General features: G+C 53.2%; 1 protein-coding gene across 4 annotated transcripts in view; it reads left to right on the top strand.

Moving 5' to 3' along the window:
* The window catches only part of FBLN1 (fibulin 1), a 79,510-nt gene that overhangs the window by 15,376 nt on the left and 41,809 nt on the right, over positions 1-22,325 (top strand). For all 4 annotated transcript variants that reach the window (XR_013830397.1, XM_079936173.1, XM_079936175.1 and 1 more), the window contains exons 3-10: positions 6,541-6,676; positions 8,802-8,973; positions 13,681-13,740; positions 15,313-15,414; positions 16,041-16,178; positions 17,288-17,425; positions 20,869-21,012; positions 21,823-21,951. Coding sequence is in view for 3 of the 4 variants with exons in the window: in XM_079936173.1 (XP_079792299.1) it covers positions 6,541-6,676; positions 8,802-8,973; positions 13,681-13,740; positions 15,313-15,414; positions 16,041-16,178; positions 17,288-17,425; positions 20,869-21,012; positions 21,823-21,951 (1,019 nt within the window). In the remaining variant the exon portion in view is untranslated. The remainder of the gene's footprint in view (positions 1-6,540; positions 6,677-8,801; positions 8,974-13,680; positions 13,741-15,312; positions 15,415-16,040; positions 16,179-17,287; positions 17,426-20,868; positions 21,013-21,822; positions 21,952-22,325) is intronic.

Raw genomic sequence — 22,325 nt, 5'->3', positions numbered from 1 at the left:
TGGGGGGCTGGTGACCCCCGCGTCCCTCCTCTGTGCTCCCACGGGCCTTGTACGGGACTCCGCTTACCTGTCCCGTGCCACCCTGGCATTGCCGGGGCATCCCGTCATTTCACCAGGCTGCAAGCAAGGGGATGTGGGTCTGTAGCCCTCGCTGCCGCACCTGGGCAGTGTGGCCAAGTCACCCAGCAAGGGGGTGGTTGTTGGGGGCGGCGGATGAGATCGTGTGACTGCAAGTGCTTTGCAGATAAAAGCATGGGCCACCTTCAGACCCCGAAAACGCAGACGAGCGAGTCCCAGAGCAAAAGTTCTGCCAGACCGTTGTCTACTTTATACAGTAGCCAGCCTCTGGATCAACTAGTTTTGTTCCTCTCTTCCTCAGTTGACTCAAGCTCCCTCAGAGTTTTGGGAGGATGTAAGCTTAGAATAAATGATAAAGGAATGTAATGTTGATCATCACCGTAAAAATAATAGCGAGCCTTTATGAAGCACCGACTTTGTGCTGGGCGTTTGCTGCCCTTCGTCTCATTTCACCCTGGTACCGATCCCATTTTACAGATGAGGAAACTGAGCTTTCCCCAGTACGCACAGCTGGTAGGTGATGGCCTTAGGACTTGAACCCAGATCTGCTTGCCTGGGGAGCAGAGGTTGAGGGGGAGGTGAGGGTATGAACGCATTCCGTCCCTTGACATCCGTTCATTTTCTCTGCCTCTAATCCGAGTCTAAGCTGCTTGGACGCTTGGAGCTGTGGGATGCTAGGTGGAGAGCTGCCATGGAAGGAATGTGCAGGGGGGGCTTGTCTGCCTCACTCTGGAGTTTTGCATTTGTGTTGGCATCGAGCAGAGACTGCTGCCTGCCAGCAGTGACGGAGGATGTAAATCTCAATTTAGGAAATTCTTGAAAAGTCGAAAGCATTATAGACCAAACAAAGGAAGGGAAGACGGGGCACTCGGATTGTTTGAATTGACTGGGAGACCACGCCGTTAGGATTTATGGCGCGTCTGATGAGTGAGAGCGAGGATCTTGGCTCCCGAGCGTGGCTTCGAGCTGGAAACGTCAGAGGGTGGCTGGCAGTTGCGGAGTGAAGCTGGGTGGTGAGCGCCAAGCGTTCTGTTTGCAGACTGGGCTCTGAGAGGCAGCCGGGCCCCGGGGACCCTCCTGGGCCGGCTTTCAGGCTGTGTGACTTGTGCCAACTTGGAACCTCAGTTTCCCCAAATGTAAAAGGAGGACAGCGATAGCTTCCTTTCAGGGTTGAGATAATGACCAAGGCTAGGGAAGCAACCGGGACCACCAGGCCAGGCTGTGGGGCTGTATGTGTCTGCTCCAGCCGCCAGCACAGATCCCTCTGCCCGGACGGCTTAAACCACAGACATTTACTGTCTCACAGCCTGGCCGACAGAAGTCTGAGATCAAGGTCTCAACAGGGCTGGTTCCTCCTGGGGCGTCTCTCCTGGCCTGGGGATGCCGCCTTCTCCCTATGTCCTCACGTGGTCTCCGCTCTCTGTGTGTCTGTGTCCTAATCTCTTATCCTATAAGGACGCCAGGCAGATTGCACTAGGGCTACCCTAACCTTAATTACCTCTTTAATGACCATTTAATCTCCAAATAAGTCACATTCGGAAGTCCTGGGGTTAGAACTTCAACATAGAATTGTGGGAGGCAGGGATACAATTCAACCCAAAACGGGGAGCCCTGTTTGTAAATCAAAGGTTTACAAAGTGAGGCATCAGCCAGCTGACCCCTCAACAGACAGAAGGAGGAACTGAGGTCAGCGACTCAGTGGCCTCTGGGCCCCACCTGTGAATTTGGATTTTAGTCACAACTGAATTTGTTACTGACTTCTACTCACCAGTGTCTTGACTGGGCTTTGGAGGTATCTTGAACCCCCAGTGGGCTCCAGGCTCTAGAGAAACTACCTTCTTGGCTATGCAGCAGGCATTCGTGTTATGATCTACTTTTTTTTTGACAGTTATGTTCTATTTGGTGGACTTTCTGAGGACTTCAAGCCTGGGACACAGTCTCTCAGATAATGCTGAGAAAACTGTTCCAAAGAGGCAAGGGGGGAGCCAGGATATGTAGGAGTTTTTGCAACAAAAGACCAGGTAGTCGGAACATCGAGATTACGGTCCATGATCTACATTTTGGGCAGGGTTGTAAACTTCAGACGCGCAGTCAGAGATTTCCTGAAACGTGAGTCATATCACCTGAATGGCCGAGAGGGAAGGTCTTCTCTCTTGGGGGCAGATATGGGTGCAAGTCCAGGTTCCCCCTGACCCCCGACATGTTTCCAGTGGGGCCCACTCACTTCATCACGTGGGACCCAAGGGAACTCTGGCTGGGTAGTGCGAATTTCCATATGACAGGGTCCTCAAGACGTGTTATTCAACTCCCAGGACGCTGACTGCCAGCGATTGGCCTTTTGTTGCCCCGAGGCCCAGGGAGGCCGGTGGACTTGTCCCTGAACTCACGGCCAGGGGCTGCGTCTGTGTCCAAGGCCTCTTAGTGAGTTAGCTGCTGGGCTGCTGGGCTCTGACCGCACCCCGGTCCTGTTTCCCTAGGTGCTGTCTGCCCTGCACCCTTTCCTCTTTGTCAGTTAATGTCGGGGTCTGAACCCCATACCATCTGCAGAGGTCAGAGGCCAAGCTTGTGGTCTTGGGCTCAAAGTAAGATGCAGCTCATCTAAGAACACACCTGGGTTTTAATTCCAGGGGCAGCACTGGGTGCCACCGTAGGGGATGCTCCGGAGAACAAGAACCGCCCCCCGCCCCGCCCCAGCCCTCCATGCTTTCCTCGCCCGGTGGATGGGGACGGCACACGACAGATGACTCTGAGCCCCAAGTCAGAGCCACGGTGCTAGGATGAGCGGGGCCGTGTGCAGGGGGGAGTGACAAGCAGCGCAGCGATGCTGATAGCAGGGATTTTCTAACAAGTTCAGGGTTATCGTTTTTGATGAAGGCAGAGAAGGGAGAGAGCAGGTCAGAAATCCAATCTGTTTTAAGAGAGTCCTCTTACTAGTAATAGGTAAAAGATACAAGAAACAGGGCTTCCCTGGTGGCGCAGTGGTTGGGAGTCTGCCTGCCGATGCAGGGGACGTCGGGTTTGTGCCCTGGTCCGGGAGGATCCCACATGCCGCGGAGCGGCTGGGCCCGTGAGCCATGGCCGCTGAGCCTGCGCGTCCGGAGCCTGTGCTCCGCAACGGGAGAGGCCACAACAGTGAGAGGCCCGCCTACCGCAAAAAAAAAAAAAAAAGATACAAGAAACAGAGACCAGCGACCACCTGGTAACTCAGTAGTTCTGGTATCATTTTTCTTCTTTTGAAGTGGAATTCTGCCGGGATCTCCGGTTTTAAGTTCTCATTCATTTGGCAAATCTTTATTGATCTCAGTGCTGTTCTAAGCTCAGCATGAGGAGAATGGGATCACACGGGTGGGCGAGCCCCAGCCCGAGCCTCCAGGGTAGAGTCGAGGAAGGAAGGCACTGAGAGTTCTGTGGGGCCCAAGAGGCCTGGGGTTGGTGCCACTGGCAGACGAGGGGATTGGCAAGGACGACAGAGGGGCCAGCCCCTCTCTGCACACATGGACTCCAGCTGGGCACGTTCGGCCTCTGCCTGAGCCTCTAACACATGGTACGTTGGGGGGCGATCGTTTCCTCAACTCATGCATCGCCATGCCTTCTGGCCTCGACCAAGGGCCCATATGCCTTAGGACCCACATATAAATTTGCCTCAAACCTTGGGTTGAATTAAGCCCGCGAGTCTCTCGGAGGAATTTGGATACACACGGAGCCAAAACCTAAGGCGGATCCTCAGATGATGGTTTTCAGTCTACCAGTCACTCTCCGAACCCCTTCGTTTATTTATTTCACAAATCGTATTGAGGGCATTCTGGACAAGATGGAGATGAATCAGTGAACAAAATAGGCAAAATCTCTTCTACGGAGGATACAGATGACGGCGTGGGAAAGTCTGTCGTTTGTAAGAAGGCACGAGGTATCGTGGGAACGGAAAACCCAGGGACAGGAGGCAGGGTCTCCTGATCAGGGCAGGTTTACAATTTTAAATAGAGCTGTCTGGGGAAGCCTCGCTGAGAACAGACGTCTGAGCCAGCACCTGAAGGAGGTGAGCCAGGCAGCCAGGTGAATGCTTGTCCAAGTTGAAAGGCAGCAAGGGGAGAGCAGCTCTCTGGACGCCCAGCCCCACCAGGGTAGAACATAGTAACTGCTACCCCAGAAGCCCCCTGGTGTGGGAGGCTGAGCTTCCCCACCAGGCCATCCCTCTCCCCGTCCCTGAAGCCTCTGTACAGGTCTGGCACACAGTAGGGCCACAGCCACATTTTTTAAAAAATTGCATTAAAATATACATAACACAAATTGTGCCATCGTAACCATGTTTAGGTGTATAGTTCAGTGTATTCACATCACTCTATCGCCATCACCACCATCCATCTCCAGAACTTTTTCATCTTCCTAGTGAAACTCGTACCCATGAAAGAAAACCTCCTGCTTACTCCCCCTCCCCCAGCCCACCCCTTCTATCTTCCGTCTTTATGAATTTGACTCCGCTGGGTCCCTCATATAAGGGGAATCACAGTATTCCTCCTTTTGTGTCTGGCTTATTTCACTTAGCTTACTGTCCTCAAGGTTTTTCCATGTTGTAACATGTGTCAAGGTTTCCTTCCTTGTTGAGGCCGAATCCAAGTCCATCATATGTACAGACCACATTTAGCTCGTCTATTCCTTGATGGACGCTTGGGTTGCTCCCATCTTCTGGCGATTATGAATCACGCTGCTGGGAATGTGGGTGTGCAAATATCTGTCTGAGTCACTGCTTTCGATTCTTTTGGGTTTATGCGCAGAAGTAGGATGGCTGGATCCTATGGTCATTCAATTTTTTTTTTTTTTTTTTTTTTGCGGTACGCGGGCCTCTCACTGCTGTGGCCTCTCCCGTTGCGGAGCACAGGCTCCGGATGCGCAGGCTCAGCGGCCATGGCTCACGGGCCCAGCCGCTCCGCGGCATGTGGGATCTTCCCGGACCGGGGCACGAAGCCGTGCCCCCTGCATTGACAGGCGGACTCTCAACCACTGCGCCACCAGGGAAGCCCCCTATGGTCATTCTATTTAAAATTTTTGGAGTACCTGCCATACTGCACCATTTTACCTTCCCACCCTCAGTGCATCAGGGCTCCCATTTTTCCACACCACTTGTTTCCTGTTCAGTCAATAAATATCTTTGAGTGAATGGATCAATGAATGCATATCTGCTTGCTCTCCCTGATAATGCGGTGAAATGCCGCCATTTGCAAATCCACTGAGAGCACGAGTGGATGTGTGGTAGCAGAGTACAGGCATATCTCATTTTATTGCTTTGAAGGTTGCGTGTTTTTTTTTCTTTACAAATTGAAGGTTTGTGGCAACTCCGCGTTGTCAGATGATGGTTAGCATTTTTTAGCAAGGAAGGTTTTTTTAATTAAGGTATGTATTGCTTTTTTAGACATAATGCTATTGTACACTTACTGGACTACAGTACAGTGTGAACATCATTTTTATATGCACCAAGAAACCAAAAAATTCATGTGACTAACTTTATTGTGGTTGCCTGGAACCAAACCTGCAGTATCTCGGAGGTCTCTCTGCAGACAAATCCATCCTGGAGCCCGAGGGCAGTTCTAGAAGTGCACGGGAAGCCGGGTGCAGAGCTCTGGCCCCATAGGGTGGAGGCTGGGGGCCGAGGCAGCCTGGCTGGCAGCACGCGGAGCCCAGCAGGGCCCCTCCCTCTCCGGCCCAGTGCAGGTCTGACGGCTTCTCCTGCCCTTGGTGGCTCTGGCCAAAGCCAGGGTTATTTGGGGTCTGGTGGGAGCCACACCTGTGATCACGCACCTCGCTTTCCGTCACCTGCCTGCCCTCACCACCTGGAGCTGTGTCTGAGGGACCAAGCCTGGGAGGTGACGGTCCTTCTGGCGACATAAGCTTTTGTGCACGTGTGTCCTCGGGTTTCCGAGGACCTTCCTCCCGGAGCCCTCAACGGGGCTGGGAGACGTGGCTGCCACGGCCCGGTGTCACCGTTGCCACCATCCCTCACTCCGTGGCCTTGGGCAGGCTACTCCACCTCTCTGGAGCTGTTTCCTCTGATTCCGGAAACTGGAGATGAGTGTTGGGAAGGATTCAACTTGATAAAGGATCAGAAGGTCTGGCCCAGAGTCAGCAATCAGCTGTTTTTGTTTTTTAAAATAGGTGGGAACTTTCTGTGGCTGGGGCTCAGAGGTCACAGAGGTGAACTGGAGCTCTGGCCACACAACTGGGGCTCTCGACTCCACTCCCAGATACCACCCTGCATCCAGTCTTCCTAATTAAACACTGTTGGGCACCTTCTGTATGCAGGCGTTGTGTGTGTGTCTGTGGATGAGTGGAGGGGATGGGGAAGGGGGGACACCCAAAGATGACAGAGCTCCCATCCCCGAGGGGCTACTGCTTCCAGGCCCTGAGTACCAGCTGGTGGGCCCCCCGCCCCACAGAGCCCTTGGGCCAGCCTGCCCCCTCTGCCCACAGGATGGTCCAGGAGCAGTGCTGTCATAGCCAGCTAGAGGAGCTGCACTGTGCCACGGGCATCAACCTGGCCAACGAGCAGGACGGCTGCACCGTGCCGCATGGTGACAACACCAGCCTCGAGGCCATGTTCGTGAAGGTGAGGACCTGGGCCCCTCCCAGCTCAGCAGCCACTGCTTCAGCAGGAGGCCTGGGGCGCTCCTCCCTGCACCCCCGACCTCAGATGCCTTTCCTTATGAGCAGCGCATCGTGCTCAACTCGGAGGGGGGAGGAGGGACACTCAAGTCTCCCCACCTCCTCCAGTTTATTCAGTAAACCCTGGACAACACCCCGGGCCCTGTCCGACACCGGGGAAACAGGGATGGAGTGACCCAGCCTTGCCCTGAAGACTGCCAGTCCCGGGGCTTCAAACAGGAATGTGGAGGTCAGAGCAGGGGTTATCTGGGCTCAGGGCCTTCTGAAGCCTCTTCTCAATTCAGATAGGCATTCCCCACCCCACTCTGGAGGCCCTCCAGCTTCTCTGCTCTCCCGAACTAGTCAGAGTTCAGGATGGGCCCCCGCCAACGCCTCTGATGACACGTGACCTCCATAACCGCCCTGGAAGAGAAAACTGAGGTTCAGAGAGGCCCACACTCCAAAGTAGCCTCTCAGCAGGGGTCCCTTCAGGACCAGCAAGGGAGGGATCTGGTGAGGCAGAGCTGGGAGTGTGGTCCATCTGGCCCAGAGGGAGCCCTGCCCAAAGGTCAGCTATGAATGAAGGCTGTAATCCACCCTGGGACTCCAAGTCCAGGCCAGGTCACTCAGGACCCCTGTCACTGTGGAAGGCCTGCATCTTTGCACGGATGTGGAAAGGTTACCGAGAGCGTTCCCAGGTCTGAAGACTGCAAATAAACCAGGCTGTCCCTCTCTTGCCACCTACTGAGGGAGAAAAACAGCCCGACCAGAAGGCACTCAGGTTTGGAAAGTTAATTAACCTGGACATCTGGGTTTCTGTTGGAGGTGCCAGGTGACAAAGATGAATTCCCTGGAAGAAAGATGCCCCCGTTCCCAGTTAGGAAGGCCCTGCAGTAATTTCAAGGAGCAAGCGTTGGAATGAAGTCTGGATCCCGAGACGGGGCGTGTGGGTTCCTTTCCGGGGATTCTCTTTCCACGCAGGTCGGAATGTGTAGGGAGATTCCACGTAGAGGAGCTGTGGGTCCAGAGCCCCTCTGCCCGCCCCTCAGCCTTTGTGGGCTTTCATGGGAGGAGGCTTCTGGTGTGAGAGAGCTGGCGGCGGGGGCGAGGGGGGTTGATCTGGTCAAGGGGGCCTAGGAGCCAGGACCTTATGTGTTCAGTGACTGCCTCCCAGGAAGGGTTGGGGCTCTGCAGACGCTGTCTGCCCCGCAGACACTTCCGCCAGTGTCCCCCGACTTGAGAGAAAGGCATGGAACGTTCTAAGGGGAGTGGAAACGGATGGCTTTGGCAGATGCGTGGTCTGTGTTTCCGGGAAGGGTGCCTCATGGCCTGAAAGGTGGGGGAGGTAACTGAGGCTCCCACTCTTTCCGGCAGCAGAGGCTGTAGAATGAGCGGATGGGAGACCCGTCAACCTCTACGAAACTCAAGCAAAGCCACCCCTCCTCTGTTCCTGCTGTGAACCTTCTGGAAAGCTCTTATGCTTTTCTTAGAATGATAAGGACTGAAATGGGGCTTTTCATGTGCCCGGGTGAATGTTGTCCCTGGGATTCAGCTGTGACTTTTGGAAACACTGGGGTCCAGGTGACAGGCAGCAACTCTGTTCCTCACTTGATGACCAGGCTTGAGGTTCCCTTCCTGCTGCTTGAACCACCCTCACTCAGTGCGGGAAGAGACGAGGTGCATATTCATCCTTCCAGGCGTGGTAGAGAAATCTCAGACCACGCAGAAGTCATGGACCCTTAGGGAGCTCTTGTGTGAGCCCCAGAAGGCCCTCTCCTAACCCCCTCTTCCTGGAGGTGGAAGCTGGGCCGGCAGGGATGTTGGGGGGCAGTCAGGTATCATGGAGCGTGTGCTGGGATAAGGCCCTTTAAGGTTCCTTTCAAAATCAGGACCTGCGAGATTTGGGGGCAGCAGGCTTCGGGCCTGGATTGCTTTGCTGTTTCCTGCCAACATGTAGAAGTTGCAGCCCAGGTCAGGCACATGTCATCGCCGTCCAGGGAGCATTAACACGGCGGGGCTGAGAGCTCCGTGGGGATCCGCTGTGTCCTGTGTCTGGCTTCCCCAACGGGAGTCTCCTCCTGTGTTTGCAGAGGTGCTGCCATTGCTGCCTGCTGGGAAGGGCGGCCCAGGCCCAGGGTCAGAGCTGCGAGTACAGCCTCATGGTCGGCTACCAGTGTGGGCTGGTCTTCCGGGCATGCTGTGTCAAGGGCCAGGAGACAGCAGAGTTTGCCCCGGGGGACGTTGGGGACCTTCAAGAAGCAGGTAATTACCCCCTTTCTTCCCTCTTGGGCAGTGCAATTAGTTAAGGTCATCCAGAGAAACAGAACCAATAGGACTTGGAGACAGAGAGACATTTTAAGAAATTGGTTCACACAGTTGTGAGGGCTGCCAGGTCTGAAATCTGCAGGGTGGGCCCACTGGCCAGGGACCCAGGGGAGAGCTGATGTTGCAGCTCGAGTCCAAAGGCCGTCTGCTAGCAGGGTTCCTTCTTACTTGGGAGAGGTCAGTCTTTCTCTTAAGGCCTTCACCTGATTGGATGAGGCCCACCCACATGATGGAGGGCAATCTGCTTTACTCAAAGTCTGCTGATTTCAATGTCAAACTCATCTAAAAAATACCATCACAGCCATATCCCGACTAGCGCTGGACCAAATATCTGGGCACCGTGGCCCAACCAAGGTGACACATAAAATTGACCATCACAGGCAGTGTGGGCACGAACATTTACCATCGTCTTAACTCAGAAGAGCCGGGTTCTAGTTGTCAGAGCAGTTGCACGTTTGTCACTGTCCTGGAGTGAAACTGAGGACTTGGGATCTGGGATCTGACAAATCTGTGTTCATGTACCTGTCCTGACATGTATTTGGGGGGCAAACTGGTGTATCCAGGCCTCAGTTCCCTCATCTGTGAAAAGGGGATAATTAGAGCCCTACGTCCTCAGGTTGCTGGGATTAAATGGGAGAAGGGGTATAAAGGGTTTGCCATCACATTTCGTCCCATCCCTCCAACCGCCTTGGGCAGCGTGGGTGGCCGGCCGTGCTTTTGTTTCACAGATGAGGACCTGGCACTCAGGATCACGTGGCCAGGGGACTTCCCTGGTGGTCCAATGGTTAAGACTTCGCCTTCCAATGCAAGGGGTGCAGGTTCGATCCCTGGTCGGGGAGCTAAGATCCCACATGCCTTGGGGCCAAAAAACCAAAACATAAAACAGAAGCAATAGTGTAACAAATTCAATGGAGACTTTAAAAATAGTCCACATAAAAAAAACCAAAAATCTTAAAAAAAAAATCACAATTATAAAAAAAAAACGATCACGTGGCTGACATACAGAGGAGGGAGAGCGCTGGCCTTCCGATGCCTGGCCAGTGCCACCTCTCCATCTGGAGCTGAGGCAGGGGGCACCAGTCGTTAATAGCAGGGGCAACACTCATTAACAGCAGGCTGTGAGCGTTCAAACACTAGATATTTATTCAGCAAAGGGGCAGATGACCCCAAGAGCAGCTTCAAGAGGGCTCCCAGCTGTGCGTCCACCAGTTCGGTCTCCACCCTCCATTTGTCGGAAGCCACATAAATCCTGAAACCTTGGGGCTTCATGATTCAATTACATGGTTCAGGAAACTTCTTGGTTGTCTAATCATCTCTTCCATTTATGCAATGGTTTCCTGTGCCATAATGGAAAGAGCCCTGGAAAATTTCAAGCATCTGCTCTGCCCCAAGCTTGCTGCGTGACTGGGACCTTTGCCTTCTCACTCTGAGCTCCGTCTGCCCTCTGTTAAAAATGGGAAAGGGGCAGGAAGGGGCTCGGAAGGGCGAGCTCACAGACCAGTGAGTCAGGCCATCCATTCATGTGGCTTTGGGGTCCTCGGTCCAACGACCAGGCTTTCATTCTTTGTTTTGATTTCTCAAGTCCAGGGCCCCATGGCCGCCGTGGGGCTGATTTCAGATATTTTAGTCATAAAGGGGGATTGGAACCACATTCTGGCTCCTTCCTTGACTTTTGAAATCATGGATGACATTTTCACTTTAAACAAACTCAAATTCTTCATACTGATGGAGGATTTCTCCTGTGTCTCCAGGGAGGACTTTTGTTGATTTATGTCTTGTTTCATTAATGATCTCTGAGCTTTTCTGTTGCTCCAGATGTCTTATTTCTCCCTTGTCTTTTATCTGCTTCATTTCTTGCCTCAGACTTTCCTCAGTGTCTCTATGAGGACTTCCCTGTGTTTCCTCCTCACCCAGACACAGACCTGCTTTCCTGTCTTCCACTGACATTTATTGTGGGCCTACTGTGTGCTACCGTAGCGGGCCCACAGACCAGTGCTGGCCTGCAACAAAACAAGTACAGAAGTTGGGAGTAAGCTTTTAGAAACTTCTGTAAGCATTTGATAGAGTAACATGCCTGTTTAAATATAAAATTGGGACTTACATGTCTGTTTTCTTATCTTAGTTTTTCTAATAATCTGTATTATAAGTGATCAAAGTATTGGTCTAAGATGGGGGAAAGAACCCTGTTCCTTTGGGATGAACTGTGCTAGGGCGTATCTTGGTTATGTCCATTCTACAGATTGGGAGACTGAGGCTGTGGAAGCCTCAGTTCAAGATTCCTTTTCTGGCATTCCTTGCCAGGCTTGCTGGCTCCTGAAAAATGCTGTGGAAATCTTGATGACCGCATCACCTGAGTGATAAATAGTTTCTCATGAGTCCTCCTGGCCTTCTTACCATGAGTCCTTTGGAGGATGGGGTCTGGACACCCTGGCCTGTGCCTGGCACATGGCAGGGACTTGGGCTTTGCTGGGATGGAATGCACCAAGTGAATGAAGAGTCCCCAAGTTAAACATTCTTTTTTTTTCTTTTTTTCTCTCTTTTTTAAAAATTGAAGTATAGTTGATTTACAGTGTTGTGTTAATTTCTGCTGCACAGAAAAGTGATTCAGTTATACACACACACACACACACACACACACACACACACACACACACACACACACACACACACACACACACACACACACATTCTTTTTCATATTCTTTTCCATTGTGGTTTATCCCAGGATATTGAATATAGTTCCCTGTGCTCTACAGTAGGACCTTGTTGTTTATTCATTCTCTGTATAATAGCTTACATCTGCTAACCCCAACCTCCCACTCCATCCCCCCTCACCCCCCTCCCCCTTGGCAACCACAAGTCTGTTCTCTATGTCCGAGAGTCTGTGTCTGTTTCATAGATAGGTTCATTTGCGTCATATTTTAGGTTCCACATGTAAGTGATATCATATGGCATTTGTCTTTCTCTTTCTGACCTGCTTCACTTAGTATGATCATCTCTAGTTGCACTGACATTAAACCTTCTGAGCAAAGGTGCTCCTGGCCTCCTAACCTAGAGATGACTCACACCCTGAGTGTCTCTGGCTTAGTTCCTCCCTAGCTGAAAAATTCTTTGGATTATTTAGGAACCCTTACCGTATCTTAATAACCCCTAAAAAATAACACCTTATGCCTAGTTAGTGTCTATAAATTATGTTACGCTGAAACTTACAGCAGAATTACTAATATGTGTCTTTCTACTGTTGTCTGCTTTTCCAGTGTGTGTGTATCATGTGCTCACTGTAGGCATTTTAGAAGACACGGGAAGGTAGAAGGAAGAGGAAGTCAACATGGAGATAAATATGGTTTCCATTAGGTCATGTTTCCTTCCAGTCTTTTTTCTGTCTCTCTTGGCTTCTCTTGTGTAGGTGTGGCTGTGCTGGGGATACCTTTGCTTTACGCTTTCCCCCCCAGCGTTGTAACGTAATGGCTGTTGGATTGTGATTGAATTGTGATCGCTGTCATTCCATCTTGCGGAAGGTCCTCATCAGCAGAGCACTTGGTTTTTCAAGTATTCTAGGAATTCTGGGGTCTACCCACCCAGGTTAAAAGGACTACTCCATTTCTTCTATACCAGAATTGCCAATGGAATACAACCCTTTAAAATGAGGGCCCAGGTCTCCCACTGGGTCCCTCTCTATCCTGTTGTAATTACTGAGAGGAGGAGCCTTGTCTGTGCTGAGGGCTTGACCCTCAGAGCAGATACTCAGATACCTTTGTTGAATGAACTGAGTGAGTGACTGTTGATGTCCGGCACTACATTGAGCTTTGCAGGCAAAGTGTATAAAATAAGTGAATTCATTTCCTGCTGTAATAAGGCACCACAGACTGGGGAGCTTAAACCACAGAAATGTGTTGTCTCACAGTCTGGAGGCCAGAAGTCCGAGAGCGAGGTGTCGGCAGGGCCGGCTGCTTCTGAGGCCTCTGGGAGCATCTGCTCCAGGCTTCTCTCCCAGCTTCTGGGAGCATGAGGTATGCCTTGGCTGGTAGATGGCTGTCTTCTCCCTGTTTCTTCACACCGCTTTTCCTCTGCGTATCTGTCACTGAGTCCCAATTTCCCCTTTTTGTGAGGACACTCATCATTGGATTAGGGCCCACGCTAATGACCTCATCTTAACTTGACTGTCTGCAGTGACCCTTCTCCAAACTGAGGTCACATTTCCAGGTACTGGGGATGAGGACTGCAACATCTTCTGGGGTTTGGCGGGGGGGTGGGACACAATTCAACCTGTAGCCATAAGCTTTTACCAGGTGCATTGTTTTCGGTTTGGAAGACGTGACTTAGTTTATAGTAGGGCCGTGACTGCATTTGCAGAAATATTTGAGTAATGTGGACAATGTAACCACGCTCAGCATTAAGTTGATGACTACAGACAGACCCTGTGCCAGTGCTGTTTCTGTTATAATAGATCTTTTAGAGATTTGGCTACATTTATAAGTGTGACTCTGTTTTTAAAAAGGATGAAATGAACACTGAGCTTTTTATAAGATGTACCAACAGGCGTTACTGCGTGATATTTACAAGAAGAGAAGATGCTCGGCGTTGCCTCTGTGTTAACGTGGGCACTGTGTGTGGACAAACCTGTGTTTGCCTCTTCCCCCTCAGCTAAGGTCTCTGAGATCGAGGAGGGACAGGAGGACCCCTACCTGAATGACCGCTGCCGAGGTGAGACTGGCCCCCCCAACCCGAGGACTAGCTGGTGGTTAATGAAGCCCGAGGGGAAGTCAGTGCTAATCTCGCTGGGAGCTTGACCGCAGCCCTTTGGCTGGGAGTCAGCTGTAAGGCCCTGTTGTCTGCACTCCCAGGCTCCTTCCCTTCCTCTCCTCCTACCTGGGGCCTGATGGGCGAGCGAGGGAGAGGGTGGGCTTGTAGAGATGGGGCCGCTTGAGGAGCTGGTGTGCAGAGCTCTCCCACCACAGCCCACAGACTCTGTGAACGGTGACCCCCAAGGCTGGGAGCCCCTTAGGGGACGGGGGTGAGTGATACTTCATTTTGCGGCTGGAGCTCCAGCTGTACCATCTGTGATAGTCATTTGTCTCCTAAGAGAGGCGTTTGCAGATTTAGTCAGTAGGGCCTTGGGACTTCCCTGGTGGCACAGTGGTTAAGACTCCGTTCGTGCTCCCAGTGAGTCAGGGGGCCCGGGTTCAATCCCTGGTCAGGGAACTAGATCCCACACGCATGCCGCAACTAAGAGTTCTCATGCTGCAACTAAGGAGCCCGCCTGCCACAACTAAGACCCGGCACAGCCAAATAAATAAATATATATATATATATATATTTTTTTTTTTTTTTTAAAAAAGACTTTAAAAATGGTCCACATCAAAAAAAAAAAAGTCACTAGCGCCTTGCACCTTTGTTTTCCATATGCCAAGACTTTATTTCTCTTTATGGAACATTCCCGCATGTCTGGACTGGCAAGTCCGCTCCCCGAGCACATTCAGTGGCTCGCCTTGTGGTTGGGCTTTCATTAGGGAGCCAGTTTAATCACAAAATGATGTGGTTGGTGTACAGTGACACTCGGCACACAGGGCTGGGGGTTGGGGGTAGGCGGAAGGGAGGGCAGAGAACCCCAGAAAGGCTCGTAATCCTCTCTGGGGGGCGTGCGAGGCTCTCCCTGGGGGAGGGGATAGCTGGCTTGCAATGGCTGAGGATGGGTTAGCCAGGGAGATGACACTGGCAGGGGGTTTGTGGCAGTGGGAGCGGGGACTTGCAGACCCGCAGCAGCTGGGCACTGGTGGGTCATGGGGTGGGGTGCGGGGAGAAAGGAAGAGGCTGGAGAAGTGGGCGGGGCCCTGCAGGCCCCGGGCAGCAGTCAGAATTTTAGTTCCTGGAATCTTTGCCCGGTAGAGGTTTTGTCCCCATGGGATTTGCTCTTTGGGCATCATGCTGGCCGCCCTGCAGGAAGCCTGGTTGGAGGGTGGCACCAAGCGATGCTCAGAGAGCCAGGGGAGCGGGCGGCCGGAGCTGAGGCAGTGGCGGTGGAAATGGGATATCGGGGCCCCGCACACACCCTCGATCTGTCAGATCAGGGCTGGGACCTGAAGCCGCAGCCCCGGGGGGTTTCCCATGGGAAGGGAGGGCGCTGTGAAGGCTGCAGTGGGCTCCAGCCTGGGGAGCCTGCCCTTCTGTGTCAGCCTACCCTGAGGGTGCTTTCTCTGACCCCATCCAAACACCTGGAAAAAACCAGGAGGTCTCCGGGGTGCACCTGGCCTCCGCTCACGTTTGCTCTGACTCCAGGCGGCGGGCCCTGCAAACAGCAGTGCCGAGACACGGGGGAGGAGGTCGTCTGCTCCTGCTTTGTGGGCTACCAGCTGCTCCCGGACGGCGTCTCCTGTGAAGGTAAACGTCGTCCTGCCCCGGGAGCCTCTGCCTCTGCCTGACAGCCAAGCAGGGCCTGCTTTGCACAACTTGGGGCCCCATTCGTAGGTGAAGAACGGTCCAGGACCGGCTTCCCAGCGTCTCCTGGAGTTTGCTGCGCCTGGCTTCCGGCCACGGCTGTCCTCCAGCAGGATGTAAACACCGTGCTGTGAAAAGGGGTTGGGTTTGGGGTGTGACCGGGCTCTGAATCCAGGATCTGCTGAGTGGCCCTGGGCACGTCCCTCAGCCTCTCTTGGCCTCTCACCTGTGAGATAGGGGAGACGGAGGGAGGTGGTAGCCCCGAATAGGGGGTTCTCTAGGGTCACATGAGTCCAGTTCAGGGCCTGGTGCTTGCTTAGCAGGTGCTCAGGAAGAGCAGTACGTCTGAAATAGCTCAGCAGGGCAGAGAAGCCGTTGCTTTTGCTTTTGCACTGATGGCGAGCGCCCAGGGCTCCATTCCGGTGCACGGCCTGCATACGCACGTGCCCGGGGAGCTTGGTGGATGTGGGGGGTCGAACCCATCGTGCCCTCTGGTACATTCCTTCTGATAAAGCGTGAGGATCGGTTGTTCTTGCTGGTTACTCCTGCGTCACCTGTGTCTCTCCTAGATATCAATGAATGTATCATGGGCGGCCAAAACTGCCGTCTTGGAGAATCCTGCATCAATACAGTGGGCTCTTTCCGCTGCCAGCGCGACAGCAGCTGTGGGACTGGCTATGAGCTCACAGAGGGCAATGACTGCAAAGGTAGGATAAGCTCCGAGTCTCAAAACCCCATCCCCCGGAAGTGCGTATGATGCGATGGGGAAGTGGCACTGGGCTCCCTGGGGTCTGGGCTCCGTGGTGCCGTGTCCCCCCTTTGGCTGCCTGGGGCACTGGCCAACCCTGTTATTAGTGAAGATTTACCTCCTTTACCGTAATGCTGAGTTAATGACAGTGGAGAGTTTGGATTTCTGAAAAGGCTTAGAACACGCTCATTTAAAAACAAGACCAGAGATGAATTTCAGGTGCTCACATGTGCTTTCCAGTCCCCCCACCCCCGAGCTGTTTTTTTGCACAACAGCTGCCTTCCATCTGATTCCAGGTTTCCTTGAAGTTCAAAGCATATTCCCTTCCGCTGCATAAAAAAACATGACATTTCTGGCTGCTGGCTTTCCCCCGCCAAACCATAGATGTTATTTAGCAGATAAGCCTTTGATGAGGATCTGTTAGAACATAGTTTTCTGCTGAGGGTTTCCAGCCCTTCAGAACGACAAGACCACTTGTGTAAAAACGTCGTTTGAATTATGAGGGCCTTTGGATGAGCTCAGTCCTCCCCACCCCTGCAGACTCCCTGGGCGGTGTGGACCTCGAGAACCCAGGGGCCCAGCCAGCTGAGTATACACTTTTGAACATTTGACGCCATGAACTTCAAGGGAAGGGCAGCCAACGTCCAGTCACGACAATCATCATTGTTAATATCTGGAATATTGCGAGGACTGCAGAGTGAATAAGTTTATAGGGACAGTGTTTATTGCCACTTAAGATCATCGTCGCTTTATAATCTAAACTAAACATGCCTGAAATGAGAACCAAATCAAACCACATATTGCCAGGAAAATGCCTGGGTTATTTATCACATAACAGAAAATTTGCATCATAAGATCCTTGGGGGAAAAGTCAGTTTTGAATCTTTAGAAACACGAGCACCATTTGGCTAAGGCCCTTTTGGAATGTGACCTCTCTATTGGAACGTTTGGGGTTATAGTCTGAGTAATGAGCATTAAAAAAAAAAAAAATTCTTGTGATTTTAAAGTGTTGAAAGATGCTTCTGGCAGGACTCTTGCTAACAATTTCCTTTTTTTATGATGTACCAGATATTGACGAGTGTGAGAGTGGTATTCATAACTGCCTCCCCGATTTTATCTGTCAGAATACTCTGGGATCCTTCCGCTGCAGACCCAAGCTACAGTGCAAGAGCGGCTTTATACAAGATGCTCTAGGCAACTGTATTGGTAAGATGCTGCCGCCAGGGCTAACGGGTCCGCCAGGTGGGGGAACCGTCCAGTGATGGGGCACTGCGTAGTGTATAGAACGGAGGTCAGCAAGCTTTTTCTATAAAGGACTGGATAATAAGTTATTCATGGTGGGCTGTGTGGTCTCCGCTGCAACTACTTAGCTCTGCGGTTGGAGCTGGAAAGCAGCCATGGCGGTGTTGAACAAGTGGGTGGGTCTGTGTCCCAATAAAACTTTATTTACAAACACAGGCGGCAGCTGGGTTTGGCCCCACGGCTATAGTTTAGCAATCTCTGGTTTAGATGAAAGCGCTTGTGTTTTGAGGTCAGAGACACCTGGTGTTGAACCAAGTGACCTGAGGTCATTTACTTCCTCGGAGCCTCAACTTCCTCCTCTATAAAATGGGAATAATCATCATATCTGGCTTGTAGGCTTGAGGCAAGGATTAAACAAGGTGGTTGTGAAGTGCCCTGTGTATTAAAAATGGTTTTAGAAGATACTCCGTGTTAGGAGTCAAGTTTATAGAGACAGAGAGTAGAATGGTGGTTGCCAGGGGCTGGGAGACAGGGGTGGGGAGTTATGGCTCAACAGGTGGAATTCTGCTTGGGATGAGGAATGAGGTCTGTGGCTGGACAGCGTTGCTGGTTGCACCACACTGAATGTGCTTGATGCCACTCTCCTGTACACTTAAAAAGGGTTAAAATGGCAAAATACTCTGTTGATATCGGAGGAAGATCAACGTGAAATGAAAGCAAATCCCGTGGAAATTAATAAAAAGAGGAGGTCTGGGTGAGACTGCTTCAGTTGCAGAGGCAGCGTGGGGCAGGGGCGAGCGCGGGAGTAGTGGCCAGAGTGACCTGTTCTACAGACAGGAGGTGGTCCCCGCTTTCTCCTGCAGTCGCCCGAGACTAGCCATCTGGCCAGATCACTGTATGCTGTTGGCGTTTGAGTCCAGATCTGCCAGGCTGCCCTTGCCCTCTGCTCAGCAGAAGCTTCTGGGTCCTCCCTTTGAGGTCAGAGAGTCGTCTCCCTTGTTCTGCGCTGCAGGCGCCACTAGTCAGAACTCACCCTTCCTGGAGCTGCCCCGTCACCCCCCCTGGAAAGGCTGGTACGCCACGAGCAAGGGGCCGAGAATTTCCTCTGTCTCACCCTCTTGCAGATAAATCTGTATTGATCTTTGATTTGAAATGGCAGTTTGGACTGAAAGTCCTTCCCCGCTTTCATTACCATCCCAGGATATCTAAAGGCAAATAGAACATCAACCCCTTAGGACAGGGGCCTCGTCTGAAGCCAACCTCAGTCTTTGTTCCTAAAGCTCCCCTTTCAAGGGCAGGCGAGGCTTCTGAGCCGCGGGGGCCTCAGCTTGGCTGCATTGGCCCCTCGCCAGCCTCCTGCCAGCAGGGGGGCTGTCCTCGCTCCCAGAAGGAGGCCGGGTGAGCCGGAGGCTGACAGCTCTCCCAGGGCCAGGAGGGAGGAGGGGCCTGCCTAGACTTGCAGCGCACTTGCAGGGGGCTCCACGGAGGATGGCATCTGCCGGGGATGGAAACCCTGACTCATGGCCAAATCAGCCCGATTTCCACAAAGAAGGGACCGTTGCAAGTCTCGACTTAGCCTCGGTTCCCACCCGCCCCCACCCCCGATTTGCAGGGGTGCAGCTCTACGGGGGGAGACTCCAGAGCAGGAGCCCGGGGGCCCAGAACTGGCCGCAGCCCAGCACCCACCCCCGAACTTGGGTCTTCAGAGGTCCTAGAGGCGCCCCTCGTCTCAGCACGCTGGGAGGGTGGGGCAGTCCCGCTTTTTGTGCGCCCACAATCAGGTTCACAGCCTAGTTCACAGTCAAGTGCCACGACCAAGTTCAGGAGTCTTCCGTTTTAAAAATTACCTTTTTTATTTCAAAAGTGATGTCCCTCTTTATTTGCAAAAAAGAAAGCAAAAGCCAAGTGCAGAAAGGGAAAGCTTCCACCCTGCTTGGCAGCGGGAAAAGTTCTAAACACTGCATTCATTCTCGACACAGGGCCAAGCTTTTTCTGAGAAGGACTAGAGAGTAAATATCAACCTCGTCGACCGAAGGGTCTCCGTCACAGCCACGTGGAAGCAGCCGTGGGCGCTACATAAAGGAATGGGCCTGGCTGTGCTCCAGTAGAACTGAACTTACGAAAACAGGCAGGGGGTGGGATCTGGCCGGCGGGTTGTGGTTCGCCCACGCCAGGTTTAGGGGCCCTCGTCCTGGCTGGGAGGCGGGAGACCCTGACTCTAGACCTGAGTGGGTCCCAGCCTTGGGCTCGTGGAGTTTCCTGTTTATAAAATGCAGATAATCCCTTCCTGCCTAACTTGCAGGGCAGTACTGGAGGTGAAAGCTTTTGTAAACTGTAAAGTGCTGCACTGCAAGACCGGCAGCACAAAGGCCGACACCAGGATGGGGAGGGAGTCGGGCTGCCCATTTGTCCGAGGAGGGTGGGCCTTGGCTGCGAGGGGAGAAGTACAGCTGGTCCTCTACCATCACCCCCTTCTCTTGGCCCCCCTAGATGTTTATAGGTGATTCCTGAAACCTTAGGTCCTCTGGGAGAATACTCCTGGTAGGAAGTTCAATCTGTGCGGTTTGGCACTGAATCTCAGTGCGATCAGTGAACACACGTGTAACCCAGTTCTCCTTCTTGGTTTACTGGTTCACACCCACCGGGCATGTGTTCATCAAAGGGGAATGCACGCCCCACGGTCCCCCATCAGAGGCGTGTCCAGTCGGGGAGGGAGCCACCGTGCGGAGAGCTTAGAGCAGCCCTTCCCCGGGGGCGCGAGTGCACACAGGCCCCGTGGAGCCCGGAATGGGGGTGGGGATGTGGGAGAAGGTCGTGCCCAAGCTGTAAGAAAGGCACGTTCACCAGGCAGACCGGGGCGCTGGCTTCCCAGGGAGGAACTGTGAATAAAGGCACAGAGGCGGGATCTGAGTGGCCGCTGGAGGCTAGGGCTGGAGCCTGGGCTGCAGGAGAGATGGACCCGAGTGAGGCTGGGGAGTGGGGCGCGGAGGCCAGCCAGTCACTGGAGGAGCGCAGAGTACGAGTGCCGGCACCGAGGGGGCGGCCGCCTCTGACCCTCAGGGAAAACCCTCATTAACCGTGTGGAGTATGTGAACACAGGACGGCACCTGAATTGCCAAGTTCACCGTGTGGGACTCACAGGCGGGCAGCTTCGGATTCTGTGCAGTGGAAGATGGAAGTGTTGCGGGTTTAGGGGCCGGAGGATGGACCGGGGAGGGGTCGTTACGGTGTGGTATGCTGCTGAAACCTGGGAGCCAGTTGGGAGGCTGCTGTGTGGTCCAGGGCGAGGGCATCGTCGTAACTGCATTCGTGATTTTTAAAGAGGAGGATTTCTTTGGAGATCCAGGGGTTGGGTTTTGGGAAGCCCTCCGGGTTTAACCCCGTTGTCTCCGTCTTTCCCCCTGTAGATATCAATGAGTGTTTGAGTATCAGTGCCCCATGCCCTGTGGGGCAGACATGCATCAACACGGAGGGCTCCTACACATGCCAGAAGAACGTGCCCAACTGTGGCCGTGGCTACCATCTCAATGAGGAGGGGACCCGCTGTGTTGGTTGGTATTTAAAAAAGAAAACCTATTTGAAATGGACTTTTGGTCTGCTTCCAGCACAGCCCTCCCTTCCCTGGAAGGAGAGAGCAGATCCCCAAAGGAAGCTGTTTGCACCTGTCCGTCCATCCCATTGCTGATCTCCAAGCATAGGTCTTTACTGGCTATAGCCTGCACCGTTGCAGTAGAATGCCAACCCACCCACTGCCGCCAGCTTTGCCCCTTCAGTCTGTCTAGTTCCTCCTGAGCTGAAAGCTCTCTCGCGCCTCCCTGCTCACAGCCCCCGTCGGTGATGGCCCCCCATTGGCGGCAGACAGAGGACAGATGCCCTCTGCTTACAAGTCAGTCCTCCCGAGTTGGCCCCAACCTCACAAACTTTATGATCCAGGTGCCCTCTCCTCTCTGTGTGGTTTTTGCTCTTACGTGCTTCCCTCTTCACCTACGTTCCTTTGGGTTCGGGCAAGGGCATTGTGCGCCCAGCCTGCCCAGATCCCTGCCACACCGAGGAGTCTCCTCCCTGTAACACCCAGGGCATTTCCTCAGCCTCTCCCCAGTCACTGGGCACTTCCTGCCTTAACTAGGGTCACTGCTGGCCCAGAGCAGCAGGAGGCCCCCGAGGGTAGAGGCTGCGTCTGCGTCAGCCATCTCGCCAGCATGGACTTGGCACATCGTAGGTCCTCTATGAAATCAGGTTAAGAATTCAATGATGCCGCTTTGTCCATTACGTTTTAGTTGGCTCCTTCCTTCCTGATCATCTTAGGGCAAAAAGCCCCCGGCGCACTAAAGGTTCTTCACCGTGTCTTTCTCTTTTGCAAGATGTGGATGAGTGCTTGCCGCCCTCTGAGCCCTGTGGGCCGGGGCATCACTGTGTGAACTCCCCTGGAAGTTTCCGCTGCGAGTGCAAGGCCGGCTACTACTTCGACGGCATCAGCAGAACGTGTGTGGGTACGTGGGTGTCCCTGCAGAGGGCCCGGCCAGATGACATCAAGGAGAACCCAGCCTGGGGCACCCTGGAATGACCGTGGTCTACTCCTCACCTCTGAAAATCCCAAGTGCAGACAGTGCCAGAGAAGGGACCCCGATCGGGAGACCCCCGTTCTGGTTCCAGCTCTGCTGCTGCCGACCATGTAGCTCCTGGGGAGGCCCTCCTGGGCGTGAGCCAGGGTCCTTACCTGTAGAACAGGTGCTCTGCTTGCCCCGGGACCGCTGAGTGTTTGAGGCTCCAGCCAGCTCTACAAATGCCCCAAAGTCTTAGTGATTTCCCAGAGGTTCCTGCCGACGTGCAGGGCTGCAGGGCCCAGAGCTGTGTGCTCGCCCAG

Source organism: Stenella coeruleoalba, assembly GCF_951394435.1.
Source record: "Stenella coeruleoalba genome assembly, chromosome: 11".
Lineage (NCBI taxonomy): Eukaryota > Metazoa > Chordata > Mammalia > Artiodactyla > Delphinidae > Stenella > Stenella coeruleoalba.
Note: the sequence above shows the minus strand (reverse complement) of the source record. Positions and strands in the feature narration are given on the sequence as shown.